This window comes from Eublepharis macularius, chromosome 17 (assembly GCF_028583425.1).
Source record: "Eublepharis macularius isolate TG4126 chromosome 17, MPM_Emac_v1.0, whole genome shotgun sequence".
Taxonomy (NCBI): Eukaryota; Metazoa; Chordata; class Lepidosauria; order Squamata; family Eublepharidae; genus Eublepharis; species Eublepharis macularius.
In genome coordinates this window covers 26,078,930-26,102,825 of record NC_072806.1, presented here as the reverse complement: position 1 = coordinate 26,102,825, position 23,896 = coordinate 26,078,930, and the positions used below count along the sequence as shown (strand labels likewise).

Genomic DNA, 23,896 nt, shown 5'->3' with positions numbered 1-23,896 from the left:
CAAACTGGGATTTTCAGGTCAAAATACCAAAGATGAGAAATTCAAAATCATCCCTATTTTGTGAGTACGCAGTACAATGACCCCGCCAAACTGGGACCAATAGTGACATTTAATTATCTGGAGATCTTTGATGCTCTCCCTTCAAAATTCCATCTGGGCTTGAGGACCGGTAGGTAACATGTGAATTCTCCCTCTCATCAATAACCACCAATGAACTAGCTGCAAACTGGGGGGAGAGAAAGTTATTTACATCCCCAACCACTAAATGCAGTCTTTTGCACAATAACAGTGAAATCCGCTTAGACTGGAGTAACTCTGCTTAGGATTTCACTGTAAAACAATCATCTGGGAAAACTGCAACACAACCACTTGGAATGGGAAGTCCTATTGATATACTTCCCAAATCATAGCTACTCCTCCATTTCCAATTCATTAAATCCAGAATGCATCTAACAAAGCTTTTTTTAAACAGCCAACTGCAGTAATAAAATTGCACCCCAAAAATCCAAAGGAAACAATTACTATTTATCTCAGATCTTTTAGGAGAGGATGCCAGGGAAAGAACCTGAGATTTGCATGCAAAGAACATGCTGTATCATTAAGCTGTGGGTTCTTGAGGAAAAAATAAATTCTAGATAGTTGAATAGTTTTGTTGATCATTCACCTTGTGCTGACAGCCTGCAATCGGATTATGAACCAAACTGTCAGGAATTGTGCATCTCACATTACTCCCAGCTCCTACCTTTATGAACTCTTGGAATCCAAGGGAGGTTATTGGTTCCAGCCCTAGGGCATGGCTGTTTTGCTCTGAGTAACAGCTGATAACATTAAGTTTGTTAGCCTGTACAGAGGGATGAAATTCCATTTCATAAGTTATTTACTTCCCAGGATAGTGCATGACAGGATAGTGCACGACAGAAAATAATAAAAATAATACTAAAATACTACTACTAGCTATTATTACCATAATTATGGGAAGGATCCATAGCACACGCTTGGTAGACAGAGAATCCTCGTTTTAGTCTCCAATTTCAAGATCTTGGGTAAAAGATACTGGGAAAGACATAGCAACCAGTATGTAAAATACTGGCCTAGAAAGTCAGACTAGAGATGGACATGAACCTGAATACGAACCAAAAAAACCCATGAACCAGCCCGGTTTGTGGGTCGCGAATCAGTGGTTCATGGAAGCTTGTTTCCATGAACTTCAACGGAACTGGTCTACTAGTTCATTTGGTTCATTTTAAAGGGCAATGCCCCTTTCCGTGCCACTGTAAAGCAGCAGGGAAAGGGGCAGTTTAAATGGCCATTTTCTCGCTGTTTGGAGTGGCGGGGAAATGGCCATTTAAACTCCTGCCCCTCCGCCTGCCAGCTGATAGTTTAAAGGGACTTGCTGCTTGCAAGCAGCAGGAACGGCCCCCTTAAACTATCAAATGCCCCTTTCTCTGCCACTGCGAAGCGGCTGGAAGGAGGCATTTAAACCCCAGGAACCAGGAACCAGGAACAAGTTTGTGAACTTGCCCCAGTTTGTGGGGTTTGTGGTTCCTGGTTCGTGAAAACGCCACGAACCACGAACCCCATGGTTTGGTTTTTTTGCGGTTTGTGCCCATGTCTAAGTCAGACCACTGGCTTCAAATGTTGAATGAGACAATATTTCATTACATTGTGAATTTGCAGTTGTTTATTCATGGTAGGGCTGTATGCCTTTCTCCCTTAAGTATGATCCACAAACCTCAATCTGTACTACATAAATTACATGCAGAAGATCTCAGGTTTAAGACCAAGAAAGTGGGTGCGGAGAGCCAGGGAGACAAAATTCTGGAGCTGGGCAAGTCATGTGATTTGTTTTGCACATTTCTTGGGTTGGATTTGAGTGTTGTGAGGGTAGGGAATGTTTCTCTAGGTCCATAGTTTGATACCTGATATCCCCAAATAATGGCCAAGTTTGTGAATGACCTTAATTGCTCAGTTACCTTTAAAATCCTCTGGGAGTAGACCATACTTCATTAGACGGACCAATGGCCTCACTTCATATACATCAGATCCTTATAGCTGCCTCTACAATGAGGCCCCATATTTGGGACAGCTTTATTTACTTGTATAATAGACCGCACAGTTTAATTACAAAGCTCTTGCTTCTGGATCACACTTTCACCTCTCTTGTTCATAAGGAAGCGAAGCTTGCCGTCTTACCTAGCTATTTTTTCTAGTTTGTTTCCACGGCTATTGTTTCTTTCCTTTTTTTAAAAAAAAAAGCATGCCGGAGGCACCACTGCTGCTAACAAATATTAAAATTAATTGACCCAACGATAGATTTTATTGTGCAAGATGTATTTACGGGATAATGGTGGCCCATTACATCAGCTGTTATTGAGTGCTGAATTTTCAGTGGCTCCTGGAGCATTAAAAAAAAGGAACATGTGCGACATTTCTGAGCAGCCAAGTTCACCATCATTACCTCAAGTGTCGCCCTGATGACCTCTCCTTCCCGGCTTCATTTTTGATGTGTTGCATTATGGTCTACTAATTCTAACAAGATAAAAGTCATTCTAAGATTTGTCCCTCCTGGGAATCGTAATGACAGTCCTTGCATCTAGATTAACAGAATGCAGGGCACTAAAGAAGCAATTGTTTGCTTCCTTGTGAGAAAGTTCCACCGAACTCAGCAGAACGGTATAAACATCTAAGACCAAGGTCTCATCTCCCAACAAACAGCAAACAGAAGAGATGTTTACGTTACCTTGCAGAAAAATAGATCTGAATTTATAATCATTCATTTGAGTGCCAAAATGTCAACAAAGATGTAAGAAATACAACTGAACAAACAATCAAAGTACAATTCTGAATTTTTCCTTGCCCTCAATTTCTCTCCGTTTAGGATCTCCCAGTTGCCTCATCTTGATTGTGAAGTGGAGCTGATGGATTAGGAAGCCTCCCTTGTTCTGCCTTTTGATTTCTCAAATGTTGTACACTATGCATGCACAGTTTGCCCCAGGTTTGGTTCCTTCTGTATATTTCCATGTCCTCCATTATTAATGCACATGTTGTTATGATAAAACATTGCAACACAGGAAATCTCAATGTGGTATGTATAGTTGCATCATGACCTCTGTTTTTTATCCATGTGTGGAAACACACCTCCACACCAGTAAACACTGCACAAAAAGTACCTTAATGGAATCCTACATATGATCGCATCAAGGCTGCTTTTTTGCAATGTTTTATCAATGTGCACGTGTGCATCAGTAACCCAGCAGGCACGGGGAGGATACGCTGAAGGAACTGAAAGCTGTGGCAAATTGAATAATCTCCAGGTTCAGAGTTCTTCTAGAGATTCTCCTAAATCCCATTCACAAGTACAGCAAATACATATAATCCAGGTTCAGTGTACACTTGATTCTTCTTTATGCACATGTTGAGTAATGGTTATACTATATTCAACACATATTCAGGTGACCGTATGATTGAAACCCCACATTTATGCAGGTACTAGTCCCTGGTTTTATTTGTAAAGTTAACAATGTGTTGGCTTTTTCTTACATCAGGTGTACACACAAACATTCAGGTTATACGTGCATTCGCTGTAACATGTGAACGAGGCTCGAGTGAAACCAAAATTAAGGAAATGTGGAGTGTAGCACCAAGAGCGAAATTCCTTTGCAGCGCAGAAAAAGAGGAACATCCCCAAAAGAAAATGTCTATGTATGACTGCTTCAAGATTCTTTTAAAGTGCTATATTACAGACATGCACATGTACTCAAGTGACACCCGCCCCCCAAAAAGTATCTTCATGCAGCCCATGTATATAATGTTAAGACTCCTCTTTTGCTTTTTTCAGTATTTTATCAATGCATTGGCATAGTTCACCAACGCAGGCAAGAGGAAATACTAAATGAGTTGGAATATTGCCAGCATAGCACTCAGTATAAATTTTGGGGAAATTTTTAAGGGTGGGGGTTCCTCATGTATTGACTTAATCTTGGGGTAATATTGAACACAGAAATCGGGGGAGAAATAGAAGCCATGAGGTCAGTATGTCCCTTGGGAGGCACAAAGCAAAAAGGAAAGAAAAACCATATATATTTTAACAAAGCTGGAGATTAGTTTTTGACAGCAAACTAGACCAAGAGCCAAAAGACCCTAAATAAATAGAGTTTACTGAGTAGTTGGAAGCCATGAAATCCTTCCTCCCCATGCCAAATCCCATTGTTAGGCAGTAGTAGGTAACTCTTCTATTCTCCATCAGATTTTTATCCCATCCTTTCTCTAAAGAGCTCAAAGTGGTATTGTGGTTTGCCTCTCCCCCATTTTATCCTCATTACAACCCTGTTGCTGTGACTTGGATGGCCCAGGCCAGCCCAATCTTATCAGATCTCACAAGCTAAGCAGGATTGACCCTAGTTAATAGGGGTGTGCACCCACCCCCAAAAGATTCAGTTTCCCTGCTTCAGGAAGCAAGAAAAAGATTTGGAAAAACTGCTTCAAGATTTGGGTATTTAAGCCACTTCAGAAAGCTTCAAGTAAAGCGGCAGCAGCCACAGCACTTTTCTTGCTGTTTGCAAAAAGCAAGAAAAGCATTGCTTTCAAGCTTTCCGCCTTTTTTTACCCGATTGAGGGGGAGGAGGGGGTTGTTGTGAGTGACTTGTTACAACCCCCTCCTTGAAATTGCTCCTTTCAAGTCACTCGCCACAATCCCCTCCTCCCCTCTCCCATAGGATAAAGAAAAGTACTGCTTGCAAACAGTAAGAAAAGTGCTGCAGCTGCCGCCGCTCTAGTCGAAGCTTTCCGAAGCATTCTGAAACACTTCGGAAAGCTTTGCTTTGATATTTCCAAATTAGCTAAGCAATGCTGGGGCCAATTCGGAAATACCAAAACCTGGATCAGAAACCAGAAGCACACACCCATACCAGTTAGTACTTGGTACTCCCCAAGGAAATCCAGGATGGATACACAGAAGTGGGTAATGGCAAACCACTTGCCTTGAAAACCTCTTGATGGGGTCGCCGTAAGTCACCTGCGACTTGACAGCACTATCCACCACCTCCACAAACCTGTTGGACAGGCTAGGCTAGGACAGAAAGAGGAAGAAAGAGAGTGGTAGAAGTTCATGCAGTGGTCTTCATGGTGTAGTGTGGATATGACATGAGGTCTCCTCATTCTTAGTTGGACACTGTAACCACTACAATTGTCGTGGTTTCTCTAAACGAGGATCTTTTCTTTTAGATGGCTCACAAAAGCTAATTACTGCGAGCCAATTGAAGCGCAGTCATTAACCAAGTTAAGCAAATTAATTTCTGTTAACAGTGATTTATCACACCAACTAACAAGAACTGGCCTTTACAAACATCCATTGAAAAGAAATGACAGTGCATTGACTGCAACACATCCAAACGGCATGCCACCAGGGTGCCTTTGTGTAAGTGCATTCATTTTCAAATGGATAAAGCCGGTTGTCGGACTGTTTTTTTCATGAACAAAATGCATTTTAAGTGTTCGCCTTCCTGAGTCAAGCATCAGAGATAAGTGAAGTGTTTCCAACTATCTACAACACCAATATGTCTTGTTTGCTGTTATCACTGACTACAAGAAAATGCAACAGGGAGCTAAAGCAGCACCTCTCCCTCTTCTGCAGCAAGCTCCCTAGATGTCTCATTTAACAGTCTTACAGCTGCATAACCTATGCTTAACTCTGGCAAGAAGGCATTCTATTTCAGATTCAAGGAATCCTAAGCAGAATTATAATGGAAGAAAACATTTTTGTTGCCAAAGGCCTCTCAAAAATTCTCTGAATTATGCTGTTCTGCCCCCACCCCCAAAAGGGCCTTTTCAGTCCTTGCTCTTGTATGCCAGCCCTTTTAGCAGCTCCTTTTATGCAATTACTTTTCTTTTTTCTTTTTCAGAAGTGTTCTTCCTGCTAAGTGATATAACCAGTCAGGGATCACAGAGCCAATACTGATGGCACAAGGTTCTTCAATTGGCTGAAGTTTATACAAGGTATAAAAATGGGTTAAGTCCTACATCTCTTCTGTGCTAAGCAAAGTTCTTCCTTCAGCCTCTACCTTGAAGGCAAGCCCATTTCCTCTGGAGAAAGATCACCTTCTATTGGAGGAAGTCGCCATGCTTAGCTGATCGGAACGGTAGGATGCTAAACACGGCTATTACTATCACTGCTATTACTATAATTCTCATGGGTGGCCCCACAGTGCGGATCAAAAAACCCACACTAGGGTTTCAGAGGTTTTCAGATGTTCCTGAAAGCCTGTGGGAAATCTGAAAAAAACAATTGGGGATGGAGGCTAAAATTAAACGAAGTAGTTTAGAAGGGCTGAGATCTTATGAAAGTACCTCAAGATATTGCAGTTGTTATTCATTTCATATTGAAACTGAAGGGAGGTCAGTTGGCTGGAGAGGCAGAAGGAAAGCAGGACAAGCAGGAAGATAGGAGTGCAAAAAGTGACTACGGTATTTTCCAGACGGGGACAAGCTTGGGGGGTTGTCCTGTCTCTGCTGTAGCTGCTAAGTGGGACTAGAAACCGAGCTGCTTATGTCAGATCCACTGAATTTCCAGCTTTTTAAAATGTAACTCTCTAGTTCCATTCATTGCGGAAATATGCCTTTCCACTTACATCTCCACAATGAAAGAGGCTAGAGACTTATTTCTCTTTTTAAAATGAAATCTGGAAATTCCCTTGCAAGCCTGCACAAGTTCACCACTATACTGATAATAACAGAACATTTCACCTCATTTTGCAGACCTACTGACTTACTGCCAACATGAGGGAAGGGCACATGTCACAGAAAGGCCTGTACTTTTCAGTCCCTCCCCCCTCCCCAATTAAGCTCAGCCCTAGATTGACGTTTTGCCAAGGCCTTCTCTTCAGCTTGGTATTTAACTTGCTAACATTCAAGTACCAGATTAAAACTATCCTGACTAACCAGACTTTGAAGTTTTCTTTGGTGCCTCAGTCATGTACTAAAGTGTACTAAATAAATAAATAAATATCCTCTATTATAATGTGATTTTTGAAGTGATGTCTTTGCTCTTATTTCATACAATGTAAGTTTATCTGACATCTGCACCCACCACCAATGATGGCTTTATTAAATGCTGCCTTGAGAGCTGTAATGTGCTAGAGTCACTTTTGTTATTTATTTAGTAAAATTTTTACCACACCTTTCCTCCAAACGCTTGGTGGGGCAATCCTTAGTCCGTCTGCCTGCCTGCCTGCCTGTCTTCATTCTTTCCCCTTTCACAGCAACCCTGTGAGGTAGACTAAACTAAGAGTGTGCGTCTGGTCACCCAGAAAACTTTGTGCCGCAACATGGATTTGAACCAGGGACTTTTACCAAAATAAAAAAAAAGTAAAAGACCGTGTGCAAAGTTAAAGGTAAGTCTTCATTTCAACAACACAAGATGAGAAGAAGCTTGGACCTTTATTGGGGGTGGAATAAAGGGGCCAGGTGTCCCTCTATAATAGAGATATCCAGGCTGGGCTCCCCTTCTCAATCACCACTAAACAGGCCAGTAAGGGAAAAACTAGAAGGGAGTCACTCCAACCTGGCATCATGGCATCACTTGCAGTGTGAACCAGAAATGGTGCTAGGAAACACTCTAGCATTCACCCAAAACTTTATGGTAAAACCAGAAGTGACATGATGACTCCGGGGACACCAGAACCAGTAGGACCCCACCCCTCAAAATTTCCTGCCAATTGCCTCAGGCTGGAAACCCTAGGAAGGATGCAGCTTTGCTGCTGCTACTGCTTTGGAAATAGAGTGGCTAGTCCAAGGTTGTTACCTTAAAACAACAGTCTCCTCTTCTGGTCTCTGGGGAAGGTTTCCAGAATGTCATGCAACACTACACCATGTGGAGTCTCAGTGGCGTGCCTGACAATGGTTCAAACAGCTGTCTAACTCACTGCATTTTTAGGTCCATCTTGACAAATACAGCTGAGAAACTATGTCCTATGGGAGCATTCTAGCAATGTTCACTTCCCAGACTCACCAGATTGGGAACAAATTAAAGCATGCCACAGCTGGGAATTGCAGAGGCATATTGCTTAGGAGGTAAGGAACAAATGTTAGACTCATTCGACCACTCCCTTTTCCTATAAAAGTCGCCTCCCATACCTCCAGCTCTGTCACTGACTTAAGTACATAAACGTCAGGGCTTTTTTTCCGCAGGAACGCGGTGGAACAGAGTTCCGGAACCTCTTGAAAATGGTCACATGGCTGGTGGCCCCACTCCCTGATCTCCAGACAGAGGAGAGTTTAGATTGCCCTCCACGCCGCTGGAGCGTGCACGGAGGGCAATCTAAACTCCCCTCTGCCTGGAGATCAGGGGGCGGGGCCACCAGCCATGTGACCATTTTCTCAGAGGGCAACCCACTGAGTTCCACCACCTCTTTTCCCAGAAAAAAAGCCCTGATAAAGGTCATCTAATGCAGGCAGCCACCAGGATTCTAGAGTGACAGCTGCTGTCAGGAGAAATGAATGTAAGCAAAACGTGATGATGCGTGGCACCTGGAAGAGCTACTTCCCAAGTATTTTCCGAGGGAATCTCTCATGAATGTATTCTGGCAGAAAGGAATGACCATGGCTCAGTGGCAGAGCGTAGGCACTGCAGCCTCTTGGAAAATCCCCTCTCTACCTGAGCCCCACCCCCAGGGAAGCTTTGGAACATCCCTACCAGCTGATCATCATCCCAACGGAGCTTCTGTTTTCTTTCCAGAGACTTAAAAAGCCTGAGCGCATCCACAGGTGTGACACTTTCAGTGTAAGCCAAAGGGTACTGGGCTCTTAGTTTGTAACCTGCATTTTCCAGCGGTGGATCAGTTGCCCAGTGCATTTAGCATTAGGCCAGAGGTCTGTGCGATATAATTTTGTTATTATGCCCTGGCTTGGATAGCCCAGGAGAGCCTGATCTCATCTAGATCTCAGAAGCTAAGCAGGGCCGGCCTTGGTTAGTAATTGGATGGGAGACCTCCAACAAAGAGTGGCAGAGGCCAGCAATGGCAAAACGCTTCTGTTAGTCTCTTGCCATGTAAACCCCACCAGGGGTTGCCACAAGCCAGCTATGACTTGAGGGCACTCTCCACCAATGTTATATCTATTTTTTTGAAATGTTTTATTTTGCAAAATTATTTTTGCGTTGTTATTACTGGCTGTGGGACCTAACATGCTTAGGAGCAAGGTAGGCATATAAATATTTTAAATAAATAATATTTAAATTATATTTTTGCTAGGGTGGGAGGGTTTCTTTTTGGTAAACTGCTTTGAGTAACCAGTGGAGAGAAACCGCATATAAATGCTTAAATAAATAAAGCTGTTGCCTGTCAGAGCAGATAACTGAGATAAATGAAGCATTAATTTGATTTTGTGTAAGACAGCTTCATATGCTATATTCTGTTGTGGTCTGAATGATGGCTCTGGATTAGGGCTGCCAGGTTTAACCAGGCAAACAGCACGAGGGGTGGCATGAGACTTCGCCAGTGTTGCCCATGTCACTATGTCATTTCTGGCCACAACCCAGAAGTGACCACAGGGAACTCTAGATTTTACCATAGAGTTTCCAATGATTCCTAGAGCTCTCCATGTCCCTTCTGGGTTGTACCCAGAAGCATCGCACCAGCACGGAGGCAAGAACCTTTATTTTTCTCCCCAAGCAACAAGGAGAATTTGAACTGGACTAGGCCTATCAGATGGAGGGTGAGGGCGGGGGACACCAAACCATTTGTTGATTTTTTAGGAAAATATTTACCTGAGCCAAGCTCAGTTCTGATTCAAGCCCTAGGGATTTTGATTATTAGTGGAGAATGCACAGTGTAGGTCACATGGTACAATGAATCATGATGCACAAAGCTAAGAAATTCCTTCCTAAAAGAATTATGGAGTGACAAGAATGGCAGGAGGAGCATATTTGTGTGCCTCAGACACTCAGACAAAATGGCCCCTGTTTTATGAAGTGCTGCATAGGGAGCGAAGAAAAAGACAGCCTCACGCTGTTAGCATACAGAACGGCTGTTATTGACAGCTTGTGCTGCCTGTAGATTTCATGACAGATGTACCCGTTGACACCTCTTCTTGCTTTCAGAGAACAGGGGGTGTACACCGCACCCGGGAAACTAAAAAAGTTTATTTTCTTTTGCGCTGAAGACAGCCGGATATCTGTTGTTGACAGAGGGAATGTTGTTGTCAAGGAGCCAAAGGAAAGATAGCAATTAGGCCGAACTACAGGCCCTCCTCCCTCATGGTTCAGCAAAACCAAAACAGAATTTTACAGCCGCAGTCAGATTTGTGGACAATTTCTCAAGCTTTGGGTAGGTCCTGTTGGCATCAATGGGATTTAGGCAAGTGGGACAAAGAAAAGAAAGCAAAGGTGGGCAGACAGCACAGGTCATTTGGAATGTACCATTCCTGCCATTTCATCCTCAAAGACTTCACTATGGTTTTGCTTTGCCCTCTGGTTTAGTTGATTGTGATGCTTTTCAGAAGACAATCCATTCGGATCTGGTCCTCTTGAATGCTGCTACTGAGTCTTGGCTTCAGCCTACGGATCCCATTCCCCAGTGGCGGCAGGGGATCCCCTGCCCCCCACTTCTGCCCCTTTCCCCCTACTCATCTGTCCAGTGGGGGTGAAAGTGCAGGGGATGGACTCAGGAGCCCTGCAACTCACTCTCGTGCGTTGTGGAGCATTTCCTTGTCATGCCAGGAATGATGTCTCCAGAGCGACAAGGAAGTGCTCTGCAGTACATGGGAGCTTGCAGCGGTGCTCCTGGGCCTATTACCAGCACTTCCCCCCCCACTGGATAGATGAGTGGGGGAGGGGGTGGACAAGGAAGTGCATGGGAGCACAACAAGGAAGTGTTTGGGAGTGCTCATGTGCTTTGAGTAAATGTGAGGTAAGTACTCCTGGTGTGTGTGTCCCCCCCACAACCCACCCAGTTCCCCGGCTTGGGCTCTGGGGGACCTAGCAACTGTACCTCTGCCCCATCTCTATCATGGCTCAGGCCTAATAGTTTAATAAGGTACTTCCTACACAAACAAACTAAAGGAACTATGCAAAATTGCTTGGTTCACGGCCTTGGCTCGGCATACCTATAGGACTGCCTCTCTCCTTACGTCTTCCATGTCAGCTTCGCTCATCTGAACAGGGTCTCTTGCAGGTGCCACCCTGCACATGGGCGAAATCAACAGCAGCTGATAGATGGGCTTTCTCTGTGGTGGCCCCTACCCTGTGGAACGACCTTCCTGAGGAGGTCAGGAGAGCCCCCACTCTCCTGGCTTTCTGCAAACAATTTAAAGCCAAATTATTCAAAAAGACTTTTTACTCAAATAGGAGGGCGATATCATAGGGAGGGGGTCTCAGATGCTTCACTAATGAGTTAGGGGACCACAGACTTCACTACTATATGTTCTCCTAAGTACTACCATGCTTCATAGGGCTGCCAGCCTCCAGGTAGTACAACAAACAAACAATTCCGGGAATATATATTCAATTATCAATTTTTTATATATATTTAGTGCATAAGTGCAAAGTGCAAAGTGTGGTTACATAAATATATACATTAATAAATATACAATAAATACAATAAAATATTCATAAATATTCATAAAAATATGCCTTTGGAATAATTTTCAGTTTGGACTGGAGCTTCCCAGCACTCACATCGGAACTCTATATATGGAAATTTTGTATGCTGCTATATCTTCACCATATATAGCCTATGGACATTGACTTTCAAAAAATCATTTTCAAAAATCTTTTTTCATAACAACCAGGATACGATTTTTGACTTTTATTGTATTTATTGCATGTTGAGACAGAGATATCAGATATTTTTATTGTATTTATTGTATATTTATTAATGTATATATTTATGTAACCACACTTTGCACTTTGCACTTATGCACTAAATATATATAAAAAATTGATAATTGAATATATATTCCCGGAATTGTTTGTTTGTTGTGATTCATCACTATCCGGGCAGATTCCCTTGGTTTGTGTAGCCTCCAGGTAGTGGCTGGAGATCTCCCAGAATTGCAACTGGTCTCCAGGCCACAGAGATCAGTTCACCTGGAGAAAATGGCTACTTTTAGGGGTGGACTCTATGGAATTATGCCATGCCAAGGTCCTTTCCCTCCCCAAACCCCACTTTCTCCAGGTTTCACCCCCAAGATCTCCAGGAATTTCCCAGCTTGGAGCTGGCAACCCTAATGCTTCATGATGTCTAATGTCAGTCCTAGCATTTGATTGTGTTCTATTTCAGCATTTCATCAATTCTGTATTGGATTCTTGCTAACGCTATGTCTTTATAAACTTGTATTTATTTATCCTGTGGCATTGTTTATGGAAATGTCCTTGACACTGTATGGAAATGGCCTTGATACTGATTGTACTAATCTCACACTGTGCACCTTGAGTCTCAGTGAGAAAGGCAGACTATAAATGACATAAAATAAATAAAAAATAAAATAGTCCGAGAAAAGCACAGGGTGTCAGAGGTTATGCTGTGAGTGTGCAGGTATTTTGAAGGACCTGCATGTACAACATCAGAGATATTCCAATTATAAGAGACCTGATGTGTATGTAAAAGATTATGCTCATGCTTTTGCTGTGGTGGGGAGCGGAAGCACATCCAATATGACATGCATGCCAGGCACAGGTTTTATAGACCAATGTTAAGATGACATCTCGCCATCACTACCTCCGGCCGTGCTGGAATGCTTCCAAGATGTGTATAACTGAGGCACAGAATTCAGCTCAACCTGGCCAAGAGCCTGTATGCTCAGGTTGTGAGCTTGACAATGTGTGATTGCATGAAGCCTGTGTGAGGAAGAGGGCTAGGTTTGCCTTTTCACCTTGGACAGTGGCAGGTCTACAACTGGTCCTTGGAGAAAAAGAAGAAAAACAAGTGACAGCAAGTGCAAGATACCTTGCTAATAAACACTTGTCTGAAATGTGTTCAAATTTCAACTTCACCAATGAAATTTTGATTGCTGACAGCAAACAGTTGACATTTTCGGTCTTCAAAGAGCTGTTCTAAATGCTTTCCATTCTAAAAAGCCAATACCAAAATCTAGAGGGTTTGCTGATACATAAAGAAGCAACATATTTTGGAGAATCAGTCTTTGGAATACTGTCTGTTGAAGTTCATATTCCTTGGCACTAGGAGAATAGAATAATTATGTTTATCAGAGTCACATGCCAAATATACCATTTTAGTATATTCTCTCTCACACAGAGACTGTCTGGTGTTGCATAGCACATCTGGTCTCTATTTGCTCTGTGTATGCCAAAGCAAAATAATCTGAAAAACAACATTTGCAAAATGAAAGAGAGAGAGGTGGCAAGAAACTGGGAGATGGGGGGCGGGGAGTAAAGTAATCTTGTAGCTCAAACTGATTTTTTTTTAAAAAATGACAAATATAACTGAATCAATCTTTTCAACTACTATAACTTTGGCTATTATAAAAATAACAAGGTCAAAATATTATGAAGATTTCATAGAGAGCAAAAATTTCAATGAATGTATCATGTCCGTGAAAATCACTCCAAGACACCTATGAAACCCCCCCCCCCCAAACACACACAATTTATAAGGAGGTAGACTGAGTACCAAGCTACAAGAGACAAATTACACGAGGAGGAGCACGTGAAGGGAGTTGTAATGTTAGCCAGGAACCTGAGTTTTAAAAGAAATCAGAAGGCTTTGTCAATTTCTGCTCTCTACAGAGCCAGAGAGATGGCTGCTCAGAGGGTTTGTTAATTTCCTCTTTGCCTCCCAAAGGCTCTGTCAGTTTCACCTCCCCTTCTAAGAGGTGAAGAGGAAATAAACAACTTGAGCCCTGGCTCTGTAGAGAGGTGAAATTGACAAAGCCTTCCAATCTCTTTTAAAACTCAGCTTCCCGGCTAACATTGCGACTCACTTCAGGTGCTCCTCCTCGTGTAATTCGTCTCTTGTAGCTTAGCTCTGAGTGTCTGAGGCTCCCACTTGGATCAGAACCGCCAAAGATTTTTGAGCCAAACGATTTGATACTCAATGAGGTACATGCACAATCTCATTTTTTAAAAAATGAACAGTTATTTGGGAGGTTGTCATTTTCAGTGAAGGAACAGTAGGGTGGGAGTTTAGAGCTATCAACCCCTTTCTTCCCTCCTTTGGCCCACTCAGAATTGCCCTGTCCCATTTGCTTTGTACCCTGTCTGGGAAAACAGCTTAGCTTAGGCAGGAGATTTGGGTGCAAAAAAGCCAACAATGACTACGTAGTTCTTTCCCTTCTCTGCCACTCAAAGTTGTAGACTTCCAAGACAATTTTTTTCATTAAAGAAACCCAGTGTTTATCACTGAATTTGTCCCCAAGATAAAGAAAAAAGATTAGAAGTGCAAGGACAAGTATCTCTTTCCAGAAATATACCAGATCTGTGTTTTGGATTTTTTTTTTTTATCAATTCCATTTTGATTGGATTTTGGAAAATAGGTTTATACCAGGAGACAAAAATTCAGTAATGGATTAGTGTGGTGATTCTAGGATGGAATCAAAATATGACTCAAAATACATATACAGCAATGCACTCCTAAACAGTAACTCCAATCTAAGCCTGTTGAAATCAGTAGGCTAATCCTGGAGTAACTTTGCTTAAAATTATGCTGTAAGACTAGAAAGGATAGCTTGGTCAACCAGAGGCTTGGGGAGAAAAGAACACCGGAAATAAATACTTTGCAACGATGGGGAATTATGTGAAATCCAATAAAACTTTTAATCAGCCATTCCCCGCATCCAGTTTATATACTTTTGAAGGACATGATGAGCTCAGCGCAGAAAAGAGATCTCTTCTCCCCCCAGAGCAATCTTCTAGTCCAGTCAGATAGAGCTCTACGCATTGCTTCAAGGGCAACAGGATTTGCACTATATATGGTGACAGACCTTAATTGAAAGCCACTTTGAGAATCAATTTGTCTGAAAATGTTTATTTGCACCCTGCTTTTCTTCCCAGTGGGGACCCAAAATGGATGATGATGATGATGATGTAAAGGTAGTCCCCTGTGCAAGCACCGAGTCATTACTGACCCATGGGGGGATGTTGCATCACAATATTTTCTTGGCAGACTTTTGTTACAGAGTGGTTTGCCATTGCCTTCCCCAGTCATCTACACTTTACCCCCAGGAAACTGGGGACTCATTTTACCGACCTTGGAAGGATGGAAGGCAGAGTCAACCTTGAGCTGGCCACTTGAACCCAGCTTCCGCCAGGATCAAACTCAGGTCATGAGCAGAGTTTGGGCTGCAGTACTGCAGCCTACCACTCTGTGCCATGGGGCTCCAACAACAACAACAACAACAACAACAACAACAACAACAACAACAACAACAACAACAACAAACATTTGATTTATATCAAATAAATCCCTTCAGGACAACTTAACACCCTCTCAGAGCAGTTTACAAAGTGTTTTATTATTATCCTCACAACAATCACCCTGTGAGGTGGGTGGAGCTGAGAGAGCTCTGAGAGAGCTGTGACTGACCCAAGGTCACCCAGCTGGCTTCAAGCGGAGGAGCGGGGAATCAAACCCGGTTCTCCAGATTAGAGTCCTACCGCTCTTAACCACTACACCAAACTGGCTCTCCAAGAAAGGCACAATTTTCTCCATACAACAACCCTGCGAGGCAGATTAGGTTGAGAGAAAGGGAGTGCTTGATGCAAAGTCACCCAGTGGGTTTCATGGCAGAGTGGGGTCTCTCTGAGCCTAATCTAATGCTCCAGCCTCTACACCTCACTGGCTATCATTTACCCCACTACACCCTTTGATAAAAAGATTTTTCATGTAATTTTTGCTGTTTCAAAACCCTGCAAAACCAGTTTGACCAGAAACAAGAGAGGGGGCTAAAGAAACAAGTGTGTACAGATGATGTCTTTAAAATGATCACTTATCTCCCACCTTGTAATGAATAACATGGTGTACCGCACTGACTGTACAGCCTACACCAAACTGGCTTTGTTCTCCTCTTCCATGTTAACCTCACAACAACAACCCTGTGAGGTAGGTTAGGCTGAGAGAGAATGACTGGCCCAAGGTCAGCAAGCTGCCATAACTGCACATGGGGATGTGTACGCCAGTTTCCCAGATCCCAGACCTTGAGTAAGGAATCACTTCATTCTCTAAATCATGTGAAATCTGATGAATGTTCACAATTGAGAATTTTGAATTTGAAATTTGGGACCAGTCCCTAAACAGATTCAGAATTTTGATGACAAATTTCATAAAGTATTATCTGTGTTTCCCAAATGCCAATTGAAACTTATACAAATGCTAATATTCAGCCAGTCGCTGTTGAAGTCATTACAAAAAATTAAAGTAAAATGTCACTGAATATTCAACATCAGCACTCATAAAGGAGAATTTTCACAGGCAAATTCATTATATCCTTCCCCGAGGAAGGAATGGATTCATGGCGACTCCTGGTTGGGGCAAATTTATCTCCAATAGCTCTTTTTTTAAATAGCCAGAGACATTTAATCCACTTTCAGTTCAAGGCTCAACTCTTCGTTCTATTATCCTAGGAAATACTGCTCAAAGCTGTATTAAAATTAAAACACGCATCATTCAGAAGCGAAAGACTCGACTGATATTACAAAGATAGAGCCTACAGCAGATACATTATCATTTTCTTAAAGAGAAGAGGCATAACTGCACTTACCGTATGAGGACATTCAATTTCGCTCTCTTATTTTGAAAAGGCAGCTGTGTTTCTTAGTGGGCGACGCCAATCTAATGAACAATTGCTCCATGCAACAAATCCAGTTGGCCCTAGAAGTTCTCCAAATCATGTACAAATTGCTTGCACATTGTCTCCCATGCACAAAATTGTACATTTGTGTTACGATGTTTTTGTCACTGATCATTTCCACCCTGCATCTTCTTGTTTTCAAATTTTCAGTGCCAAGATGCAGGGTTCACGTGAAAAACAGTGGTCTCACCTGAATAGCTGGAACACGGACAGGCATCCCTCCCCAGGCCATGTGCAGAACAGGGGCATGCTATACCAATTTACTCAACCATCAGAACTTGTTCTGTGTCCAAGGGAATGAGATAAAGCCACGAGTGGCCAACATCACTGGGGTCAACGTGGTCTCAGCAACGACTGGCCAAATACAACTCTCACTTCTCCCCCTTTCGTTTACCAGTATACTGACATCTTTATGTGTAGATGTGATTTTTTGACACCCAAACCAAAAAGGTTGCCTACCCCTGAGCTACAGGTATACTTCATTTTCACATGTATGTGGTCCTATCGACACAGAGGGTGGGTACAATCAAACAGAAGCATTCAGACAACTTCCTTGCACAGAGTATATGATGGAACTCTCTTGAGCCTGTTTTGAAATTTATTAACCATAAGGGCCAAAGCAGTTGCAAACTGAGTTTCAAAATACCCAGAAAATACATCTAGAATCCATGCAATGAATTTGGGGCAAGAGGGATCTGTAGCGGTAAGAAGAAGAGGATTCAAAGCAGGTATGGCAGAAAATATGAGATCCGGGATAAGGCTGGGAAGTAAGGTGCCTAAAGGATGGGTGGGTAATAGATTGGAAGCAGATATAACAGAATAATGGATGGAAAAGCAGAAGTCAAAGAGACAGAGACCTGGAGGAAGGACAGGCCAAAATAATACACGTAGGGCTACAAGAGAGGAGCGGTTATGTGCCGTTCTGGGGAAGTGCAAACAGCGCAAGTATGTACGGGGAATGGGACTGCAAGGAAGTATTCAATAGGAGGGGAGGTAAGAGATAGCAAATTCAAAACTCCCTGAGTTTTTGGCTCAGGTCTGTCATTTACAGCCACCCATTTATGAACGGCATCGGTTGACCAAACCCCTCAGTGTGACATGGGTTATTTATCTTGTAATGCGTGTGAGGAGAGCAGAATTATCCTTCTACACCATGCAGAGATATAAGATCAAAACAGTCGAGATCCACTTACAAAGTAGCCCGTTCCCAAGCTGGATGGAGCTGAGCTCTGTAATAAAACACACACAAAGAGAAAAAAAGAATCAGAGATGGCTTTCTCTTTTTTTTGAGAGGAAAAAAAAAGTTCCTGTCCCCATACCTCATTACCGGCTTTCCTTTTAAAGGTTTTCATCACAACAACACTGCACCGATGGAGCTTGCCCCTTGTCATCCGCTACTGAACTAAACATGCTGTCATCGCTTAATTCCCCCCCCCTTTTACATTTCTCAACAGCTCACCAACAGTAACGTGCTATTTACTGAAATTTCCAGGCTCTGGTGGTGGGTGTAATTGCCAATTTATTTGACAGGCAGCTGGGTAATGAATTAATGATGCCATTTCGGCCTGTGCCGAGACTAAACAGACACACATCAACCAACCTTCCTGACACACGGGCATTCGGTGCCCTGGACTCCAGCTACTTAGCCTCATGGCAGCAAAGGGGCAGGCAGGAAGGGAGAATGAGAAGAAGGAGGAGAAAGAAAGATCCCCAGATTGACAGAATTCAGAAAGAAATAGCCCCAAGGGTTTGGATGAATGGATCTCTCTCTCTCTCTCTCTCTCTCTCTCTCTCTGAGACACATAGACAGACAGACATATATAGGTGTGTTTGCCAATTTATTCCCAAAGTTAAGTTTGGACATTTTGCTTAAAAGAGAAACACACAGACATTTTGCAGATACGATCAGTAATCTAGAATCAACATCAACAAAGAGAACTAGATACATTTCATGTACCAGATGTCGTATTTAAATAAGTGGTCTGAACACCCAATCCCCGTCCAAAAAAAGAATAACAACAACAAAGGAAGCATTTTGCAGATGAGCGGGGGCAATGGCAACCATGCATTTTAGGAATTTCTTTGTCATTCCAGTCCTTGGAGTGGGTAATTTTTTTAAAAAAAGAGTCAGTAATAATTTTGAAATAGGGAAGAGTCCAGTAGCAACTTGAAGACTAACCAACTTTACTGTAGGCTAAGCTTTCGAGAATCACAGTTCTCTTCATCAGATGCACCTGACGGAGAGAACTGTGGTTCTCGAAAGCTTATGTTACAGTAAAGTTGGTTAGTCTTAAAGGTGCTGCTGGACTCTTTTCTATTTTGCTACTACAGACTAACACGGTGAATTCCTCTGGAAATAATACTCTTGTTATTAGTATTTCTATGATAAATGCTGTTAGCAACAAAAACACAAGCCAATACAGATAGACTCAAATGCAAAAATTAGGAGAAAAACATAATCTAAAGAACCCATTGCTTAATTTGGGTTCTTAAAAGCCAACTTCCAAAGTAAGTCCAAGGGATGCTTCCAAGTTCCTTCTCAACAGGATTTCATCTTGGAGTTCACTATTCTCATCTGAGTTGTTCATGTCACTAATGGTGTTATCCTAAGCAGAGTTAGACATTTCTAGGCCTATTGACATCATTGGACGGAAGGACAACTCTGGACAGCATGGGATTACAAATGGACCTGTGGAAACATGTTTTCCTCTCACACCCATTTTCCATTGGTGCATCCATGGTTATAGGGGGCTGGGGGGGGGAATAGCTTGGAACCCACAGTAAATCTTTACTGAAGGAAGGCATTCATGTCAGCAGAATGGGACTTTCTCATCTCCCTTTTCAACTGCAGCCTCAGGTAATTCCTGAAATTTTACTCCTGGGAGACATGAGACCCTCAGAATGGGGGGGGGGGGGACTACGGGGTCTACAGCATGAAGGAGAAATCAGCAAAAGTAGTTAGCAAAAATTGTCCGTGGCATCCAGCGTTTGGATGCATGTAATCATCATTGGCTGTTTTCACACGCCCCTGTAACCCTCTGGAAAATCGTGCAAAACTCATGGAACAAAGCGTCTTCCAAGCACAATTTCCCATCACGATCCCGTTTAATGGCACGATGACATCAGAAATTGTGCCGTTAAACGGGATCATGACGGGAAATCGTGCTGGGGAGACACTTCATGCCATGAGTTTTGCGCAATTTTCCAAAGGTTACGGGCATGTGAAAATGGCTATTATGGAAGTAGTATGGAAGTAAGGACTGCAATATGCATCGAATACTATCTTTATGTGTTTCTTTTGTTATTAATTACAATAATTATGAAAATAGGATGTTAAGCAATTATCATAATTCATAGGAAAATGAAACAAATTCCCCATCTAATCAGTCTATAATGAAAAGCCCATGATTGTCTTCTCTTTTGTTCTGCTACTTCAGTCTTGTGTTAGAATAATCATTTTTGAGGATGTTTATGTATTTTAAAACTATTTGCTTCTTTCTTGGAAGCTAACCAATGGTCAAGGAAAATGGATCGTCTGTGCTCTTACTGCAGCCAAAAGATTTAATTTACGGCACTGGAGAGATAAATGCCCACCTTCAGTAATGTACAGTGAGATCCTAAACAGAGATACTCCAGTCTAAGGCCATTGATTTCAATAGACTGGAGTAACTCCACTTAGAAGTTCACTGTTAATGGATTAGGACCTTACAGCCTTATCAATATTTGAACATAGGGCATATAGAAAAATTCATATGGATATTTATTGATATTTGGAAACCTGTCGTAGATGCTTATGTGCAGACCTGCCAATATTGTTGTCATGTTTTTTTCTTTCTATTTTGTACAAGGTTTGTTTTAATTTTTAAAATGCTTTTACATCTTCACTGCAGTCTTGCCTCATTTTGACTCAGCTGGTTTAGCTTTTTAAAAGGCAGCCAGCCACCATTTTCCTAGTGAAAACATAAGCTGTGTTTCTTAAGGGGAGGGGAGAAAGAGAAGTACTGAGTCTTCTTGACTGAGTGCAGCCACTAGAATTACAGACTTGCGTGAAGTATTCCAATCCTGAAGTCTACAGGGCGAGAACTTGCCTTCCTCTCCCCTCCCAATGCTTGCCCTATTATATCAAATTTCTAACGTTGTTAAATTCTGTTAATTCTTCTTTATCCAATTTCTCCCTAAAATCCAACAATCCGTTTCTTTCTTTTTAGGAATTTGGAGTCTGTTTTGAATCAATTCCTGTTTGATTGAAACAGAAATGTGAAGAGGGGCAGGAAAGAAGGTTCTGTACTGTTTCACAAGTTCTCTCTGCAGATGCTCAGAAGCAGGCAATGTCTTCCCAAACCTCCCTGTTCTCCTGCTACAGCGCCACCCTGTGGTGTGAAACATCTAAAACACACACAAACAAACAAACAAAAACCCTGCAAGGACTGAAGTTATGAAAGGATGTGTATGTGGTATAACAGAAAACTATGAAGAATAATTGAGAAAAAATTCCTCCTTTGAAAGAGAAAAAGGGAGTAAAAGGAATCGACGGCTATATCTTTAAAACATGAATGGGGGCAGGGAGAGAATTTCACACCATATCACTATGCGATAAATTTCCCCTTGCAGCTTGGTTTTGCTTTCCAAACCTTATCCCTCCCCCAAGCAAATCTACCTGAATCGTCCAGCTGCTACTTGTCCGCTTTGTGCTACTATCCTTCAAGTATATTGACCATACTGACCAGATTTGACCATAGCCAAATTCTTTCAATGCACGCTGATCTCAGTCACTTTGGAATGTCTCCTTTGCAATTTTTCCTATCGATTCTCCCAAAGACTTAAATGTTAAGCATGCGTGCCTTTAATCCCCTCAAAAAAAAGGAGGACCCCTTTACTCTACCTGTCTGAAATTTGGGATTGTGAATATACTAGGGGAGAACAAAACAAATCCCCATGCACAAGTCTATCAAATACATATAAAATACATACTATTTATATTGCATACAAGTGGGGACCCGCAAGGAACTTGCAAGAATGGGGCATCCCAGTCCCTCTGCCTTTGCTTCCTCACCTCTCCTCTATCCTCCTTTCAGTCCCCCTCTGCTCTGTCACTCGTTCTCACTCTCTCTTCTCCCCACACCTTATCACTCATTCTCCAGCCCTGTCACTGTTCTCTGACACTGTCCATTTCTTCCTCCCCTCAAGACTTGGGGGGGGGGCTCACTTCCCTGCCCCTCCCTGCCACTGTGCCTGCCTGGCTGCCCCCTGCTGCTCAGGCACTCAGCCTTAGCTCCCCCCCCCATCCACTGCTCTACTCCTTTGCCCAGTGGCCCAGCTGTTTGGTTGATGAAGTGGCAACAGCAGCAGCTGCCACAGGGCAACGAAATGGGGATATGACAGAGGCTGGAGGTTCATGCTCCTCCTTGCCCACCCTCTGAGGCAGCAGTGGAAGGGTTTGGCTCTCTTGCCCTTCACCTCCCTGCTGCTGTGCGTGCCTGCCTGCCTGCCTGCCTGCTGTGGTAGGGGAAGTAACTGCCATGGCAGCAGGCTGGCAGCAAAGAGGTGGCATGGGGGCCTGGTCCTTCTCACCTCCTCCTCACCTCCTCCAAGTGGAGGTAAGTAGGGTGGCATTGGGCTTGAGATGTGGGGGGAGGGGCTGGTGTTAGAAGCTCCTGGTTCTTCTCCCCTGCCCACCCACCGTGTTGGATCTGAGGCAGTTGCTTGCACGTGCTCAGACACCCCTCATTATAGATTGGGGTTGTTCTGCAAACCTGGGGGGTACCCCAAGTTAGCAGAAAGATATCCTTTCTTTCAACATGGCCCTGATGAGCAGATTTAATAATCCACAGACGGGGCATGCTGGCTATTAGATAGACCGATTATGTGCAGTCTGGTACAAATTCACAGTGGATCGATGAGGGTCGCAATGGAAGATGTTTTCCTCAGAAGTGACATCAGTACTCTTTAGGAATTGCTGAAAACGTTATGATTTTACACCCCAATTCCAATGACTGCCTCCCATGTCCCCATCACAAGTCTCTCAATCGTTATCAGGCTGGGCCTGGTAACCCCAATGAGCACTGGAACGATGGTGGGTGCAGGAGGGCAGCAAGCGGGCAGCTGGGGGGGGGCACCCAAGTGGCAGCAGTGAATGGATGAGTGGAGCAGGAATTGGCCCTATATTTGTCCATTTGTAGAAAAGTTCCATCCCCTCCCACTAAAAAGCTGTAAAACGACTAAGACTGTTTCAGATACCCACAAACACAAAGATGGACCACATAGATTCTAACCATTCTCTGCAAATTGCAATAGGTCTTTTGGCTGTCGTATTGTTTCAGGCAAAGAGATTTTGGCCCTAGAATACTGAAGGAACAGCAGCTCGTTGCTAACCAAAAGAAATTACATCCTCGCAGTCTTGGAAAGTCTGTTGTACTGATTTTGCATATATATTGTGAATTACTGGAGGGGGGCAAACTGGGTGGGGAGGCAGCTTGCTCGTCTCTTTCTGGCCATTGTTTATGCAGGTCTGACAGAATGAAGGAACAGTGGGTATCATTTCAATTTCTGATGTCAACATCAAATTACTTATTTAATTTCATGCCTGGCGAAGCATTGTATAGCTACATGCAGAAGCATTTCAGCTCATTTGTTATGCTGTGTTTTCCCAGCGATTGGCTTGCCTTCCAACTGACAGCTTTAATTACGACATGAATTTGATTGCACTGCCGAGGAATTAACATAATGCAACAAAGCATTTAAGCACCCAGCCTCAGATACTCACATATACAAACAAAACAAGCACATGGGAAAGGAGAGATGGAGGCGACCTGAAGATGTCCCCCTCCCTGTCGTCAAATCCTCAGGCATGGCATGTGAGCTCGTCATCATTCATTAGACTGGAATGGCTTGAAGAAAAATGGGACGTTATCCTTGAAAGCAGGATTTGTTTTTTTCATGGAAGAACTTGGTGGACTTTTAGCACGCACAGGTATTATTATTCAGATAACCTACATCGCTCAGTCTCGGTGGTAGGTTCCTTTCTCTGGAGTGGCCTGCCTTACTGGGTGCAGCAGGCATCTCCTCTTGCCCCTTTCAGGAAAGCATGAATGACAGTTTT

At 42.9% G+C, this 23,896-nt stretch overlaps 1 protein-coding gene across 1 annotated transcript in view; it reads right to left on the bottom strand.

Annotated features, from left to right (window-relative positions):
* The window catches only part of LOC129345063 (autism susceptibility gene 2 protein-like), a 955,148-nt gene that overhangs the window by 568,915 nt on the left and 362,337 nt on the right, over positions 1 to 23,896 (bottom strand). The window contains 1 exon segment of the mRNA XM_055002049.1: positions 17,991 to 18,026. Coding sequence (XP_054858024.1) covers positions 17,991 to 18,026 — 36 coding nt within the window.